The sequence below is a fragment of the Cornus florida genome, unplaced genomic scaffold (assembly GCF_030987335.1).
Source record: "Cornus florida cultivar Cherokee Brave unplaced genomic scaffold, ASM3098733v1 CherokeeBrave_3.0.0_Hap2_Chr10, whole genome shotgun sequence".
NCBI classification, from domain to species: Eukaryota; Viridiplantae; Streptophyta; class Magnoliopsida; order Cornales; family Cornaceae; genus Cornus; species Cornus florida.
Genome location: NW_026775580.1, coordinates 66,222,801 through 66,227,969, shown reverse-complemented (window position 1 = coordinate 66,227,969; position 5,169 = coordinate 66,222,801). Strand labels below are relative to the sequence as shown.

The following is a 5,169-nucleotide window of genomic DNA, read 5'->3' as shown; positions in this document are numbered from 1 at the left end:
CAAAGGTTAGACTCAGGAAGCATCTAAAACTACTCATGCAATTGAAATGAGATACATGACATACATGCATACCAGTTACAAATGTACTAAACGAAGATGAAAACATGTGAGGTAAGTATACTAAACACAGGTATACTAAATGAGATCAGAAATACATAAAGCAAGTATACAAGACACGAGTATACTAGATGGAATCTAGATACAAGAAGCAAGTGCACAGTTTCAAGTATACTGAATGAAGTCTAGATACATGAAGTGAGCATGATGTCTATGCATTCAAACAAGGTAGGAAGAACTCCATATAACAAGACAAGGTTCTTATATCTTCAAGAGATAACACTTGAAATCTAAGGGTTTAAAGGTTTTGCATGTTGATATAAATCATTACATGTGGTCCATGCCACCTAGAATCTAAGTCAAGTTACACATATAGGATCATTCCTAAGTCACGATAGCATAAAGTTACATGATACGAGGTAACTAAGAAAATTAACAAGATTGAAGCAATTCAATTAACACGACAAAGAAAAGACGTGAAATCAAGGATAATGCATAATATCTATGCAATTTAAACGAGTTGGAACATTTCATATAACACGAAAAGGTTCTTAAATCTTCAAGAAATGCAACACTTAAATTTTAAGGAGTGAAATCAAAGATGAAGCATAAAATCTATGCAATGAACAAGGTTGGAATATTCCATACAACACGACAAGAGAATACTAGAATACAATGATCACATTATCAATGCAATTTACATGTTCGGGACATACCAATTAACACGACAAAAAGTATACTCGGATACAAGTTAACAAGGATTTCATTATCAATGCAATTAACATGATTGGAACATTCCAATTAACACGACAAGAAGAATACATGATATAAAGGATAATGCATAATATCTATGCAATGAAACAAGATTGGAACATTCCAATTTACACGAAAAGGTTATACATGAAATCAAGAATAAGGTATAATATCTATGCAAGTAAACAAGATTGGAGCATTTCACATACACGATAAGTTTAAATCTTCACGGAATAACAACTTAAAATTTAAAGAGTGAAATCAACCAATGTGGAAACTCGGATATCACCCGGATTAAAACTATACTCTTGGGATCACTTTAGGGCTACTAACCCACGGGTACCTTCCCCTAGTGCGCACTATAGTGTAGGGAGTTTTCTATCTCCCATACTAGAACCAAGTCCTAGCCATGTCAATTCTTAATTGATATCCCAAGTTCCAAAATCAATAAGTTGTGTAACCAAGATAGTATCAAGATACAAGAGATGCATTAAACCACATTCCATGCACAACCAAGATTTTGGAACACACAAGTCATGCCCTAGATTCATCAACTATAATGGCATGTGAAATGTCAAGAAATCATAGTGTGCATCTATATAGGCTACAACCAAGATAAATAACACATGGGATCCATTGATGAAGGTATACAACTAGTATAAGATTAATGATTCAATCATATGTTTAACAACACTTGAACAATTAAATCATTCCAATGCTAGGGTGTAACTTCATTAACTACATTAATGAAGCTAAGTTGCAACAAGTCATGATACATGCTAAATGGGCAAAAGCCCCATGAAACACAAGTCCAAATCATTAGAACACTAAGTAGAAATTAATTAACCTAATTAATTTAATTTTTCTAGGAATCAAGGTTTTCCAAAAATTCTCAAAATAACATATGTGAATGTCCATTTCATGGTGATTACAAATATCACATCAATTAATAAAAATGAGCAAGATACAAACATGTATAATTTAATTAATTAAATTTCTAGATTTCAAAGGTTGTTCAAATGATTTCAAATTAATGTATATCAAGCACTAAGTCATGGTCATACCATATATCAAGTCTAAAATGGAATACAAGCAAAACACAATTTACTAGAATTTAAATCAATTTAAATCCATTTAATCTCTAGATTTGAAAACTCATTCAAATGGCTCCAAATAATTATATAACAAAGATCAAGTCAAGGCCATGCCATTTATCAAGTCTAAAGTGAGTTGTATGCAAACTATGATTCATCATTAATTTCACAAATTGATATAGAACATGCATACAACTTGTATTTCATACAAAAACAAGTAAAATCACTTGGAAAATAAATTATAGCACCCCCTACCTCACAAGAGGATTGTTCCTCTTGAATCTAAGGCTAGCAAACACAAAATGGTAAACCTTTCTAGGGTTATGTAGAGGAGGATGAGGGGAACAAAAAGTGTTCCAAGCTTCATGATCTAAGGTGAGTGGAAGGGCCTCAAAAATCAAGGTCAAGGCTTAAGCATCAAGCTCCTCTAATGGTGGCTAGGGTTTTTGGTGAGGAAGGAAATGAAACAATGAGATGAAGTATGAGTGGAGGAATTAGAAATCCTCCACTCACTATGTGATCTTACACCATGGTCCACACATACAAGTCTTAGTCAATTGCACAAAACCCTTCTTTAAAACCATAATCCCAAAGTGGCCCAAAAATAATTACAAGACTAAATTGTGAGCCTACACTTGTTACAAATCTAAGGCTCCTTCCTAGGCTTAATCCCAAGCCTACACTTGTCAACCATCTAAGCCAACAAGTACACAAATCCTAGGCCAACAAGTGGGTGAATCTACACCCTCCACATGTCATCATCCAAGGCATCTAAGTGTCTCCACACAAATGTCAACAAGTACGTGGACCAGTGAGAGTGTTACACTTGTCACACTTTCCGGAAATTACAAAATTGTCCTTTTTGAAAATATCTTTCAAATTAAATTGCAAAATGGTCTCTAAGACGAAAAATAATTACTTTCAGTAATTTCACAAGTGACCCCAAAAGAAAGAAGAATTCCAAGGAAAGTGTGCATCCACACCCCTAAGGAAGAAAGTGAACAAATAACATGCATTTCTAGGAAAGTAAAAATACACATGGCACGGAGTTTAAATATCATGGATGCATGTAAAACTGGAATCAAATTTGAACACGAGAAGTGAGGTTGTGCTAACAATTTGACAAACGAGATAAGACGAAAGATGAATAGTGTCAAAAAAGTGAAAATGTGGAAATGACTTGGTCCTTAAAGGAAGTTGTCAATCCGAACGAAAGAGTCTCAGAAACCATTTCCGATCACTCGAGACGACACTCAGTGATGAGAAACAGAACTCAGAAAAGAAAATTAAACGGAAAAAATTTATCTGTGAAATTTCAGAAAAAGAAAAGGAAGGTAAATGACCGGGTCATTACAATTGGGGAGGCTAAAATGATTTGCCCTAAAACTATATATGGCAATTTGGGAGGCTGAAATGATTTGCCCTAAATATATATATATATATATATATATATATATAATAATAATAATATAATCAAATATATATAATATACATATATAAAATATATAAATTTCTGAAAAAGAAAAAAAATTATATAAAAAAAATTTATATAATAATATAATCAAATATATAAATTTATATATATATATATATATATATATATATATATATATTTCGTCCTTTTTTGACCAGATATTTTAGATATTTTATTCTTTTTAATTAAATTTAATTTTAATTTTTTTCTAATATCTACAACCTGACTTGGAATGTGCTTAATATTAACATTACTTACGTAAATATGAATGGTGGGAATGGTAATTGAAAAAGAATAGCTGTGTGTCAAAAAATAATATTTTGCATAAAATGCATCATTGGAACAGAATTGCTAAAATATAGTATTTTGAAACTGTAACCCTGTCAAAATATAGATTTGGCATCCAAATTTAATATTTTACCATTAGAGATGCCCTAATATGCAGTCAACCTTTTGGGGAAAATGGATTGCAAGTAACCAAGCCATTACAATCTGTTGACCAATCTTTATCTTTTTTGAACCCGAAATGACTAGATAGATTACAAGTAACATATGACAAAGAGTACATAATTGAGGAGAGAAACTGGTGTTAAAATTCATATGCAAAACGCTTCCATTTTGGGCTCATTTGCAATTGAATAAACTAAGTTCATACACGTTACACTCACAAAAAAACTCCTGGCAAATTGTGACATTACCATAAATTAAGTGCATGGATATCAAAGCAAAGGAATAATGTTTCCTTTTTGAGGCATTATTACACGGTGTCAAGTCAATAACTAATTGACACCGTAAACAAATATTTTGTTTTATTTTGTTTACATGTTAACTAGTGACCGGAGGGAATGAATGGTCTCAGAACCGTATCATAATTTCTGATTATAAAATGCTGCTCACTGTCTGATTAAGTCTCTTGCTTTGTCACACTCTAAATTTTAAATATGAAACGCATGACCTTCCCCTTCTGTCTCATGGATCTCAATCGCACCCGTCCACCTGCTCCGACCCAACGCCTCATAGTAAACCCATCCTCTGTCCCTCGTCAAATCCTCCTCAGCCAAAAGCACCAGCACCTTCCTACACCCCAACCCCGCCAAGCTAGGCGCACCCTCCGCTACCGGGTTAACACGCGGGTCATTATTCTCTAGTGACGACGGAAACACCATCTGCCAAAACCGATCCATCTCAGCCTTCCTATCCATATTCAACCCCTCCGACCTGACATGATCCGAACCCCAGAATGAAGGATGAACGAGTGCCAACCCAAGAATTTCAACTTCCAGCCCGGACCTGCCACCTCCGGCCATCATGGCCAAGTTATGAGCTATGTTACCACCGGAAGTCTCACCGCCCACCAAAACCCTGTCAAAGTCTGCATGGTCGTTCAGCCAATCCTCAGATCCGTCGCGGTTACGGTGGGAAGCCACCCATCGTAGTGTAGCCCATGAGTCTTCATAGGCAGCTGGAAGATGGTGCTCAGGTGGTCTTCTGTAGTCCACTGAAACAGCCACGATTTGAGCCTCGGCAACGAGTTTGTTGAGGTAGTTGTGATAGGAGGGACTGGAGGATGAAGAGACCAAGAAGCCACCGCCGTGGAAGTAGAGGAGGACAGGGAGCTTTTGATCGGTGGTCACTGGAAATTTAGAAATATCATAATAGAAATTAATAAGATAAATAAATTTCAAAATATCCTAATAAGAAAAATTAGTAAAATAAAAATAAAAAAAAAATTCTTACATTAATTGATATTTCCATTATAATTTTACAATTTTTTTATTTAAAAAAAAAAAA

General features: G+C 34.5%; 1 protein-coding gene across 1 annotated transcript in view; it reads right to left on the bottom strand.

Annotated features, from left to right (window-relative positions):
• Positions 1-4,180: 4,180 nt before the first annotated feature.
• Positions 4,181-5,169, bottom strand: part of LOC132279927 (probable carboxylesterase 2) — a 1,270-nt gene continuing 281 nt past the window's right edge. The window contains exon 2 of the mRNA XM_059781997.1: positions 4,181-5,011. Within this exon, the coding sequence (XP_059637980.1) occupies positions 4,314-5,011 (698 nt within the window). The 3' untranslated portion in view covers positions 4,181-4,313. The remainder of the gene's footprint in view (positions 5,012-5,169) is intronic.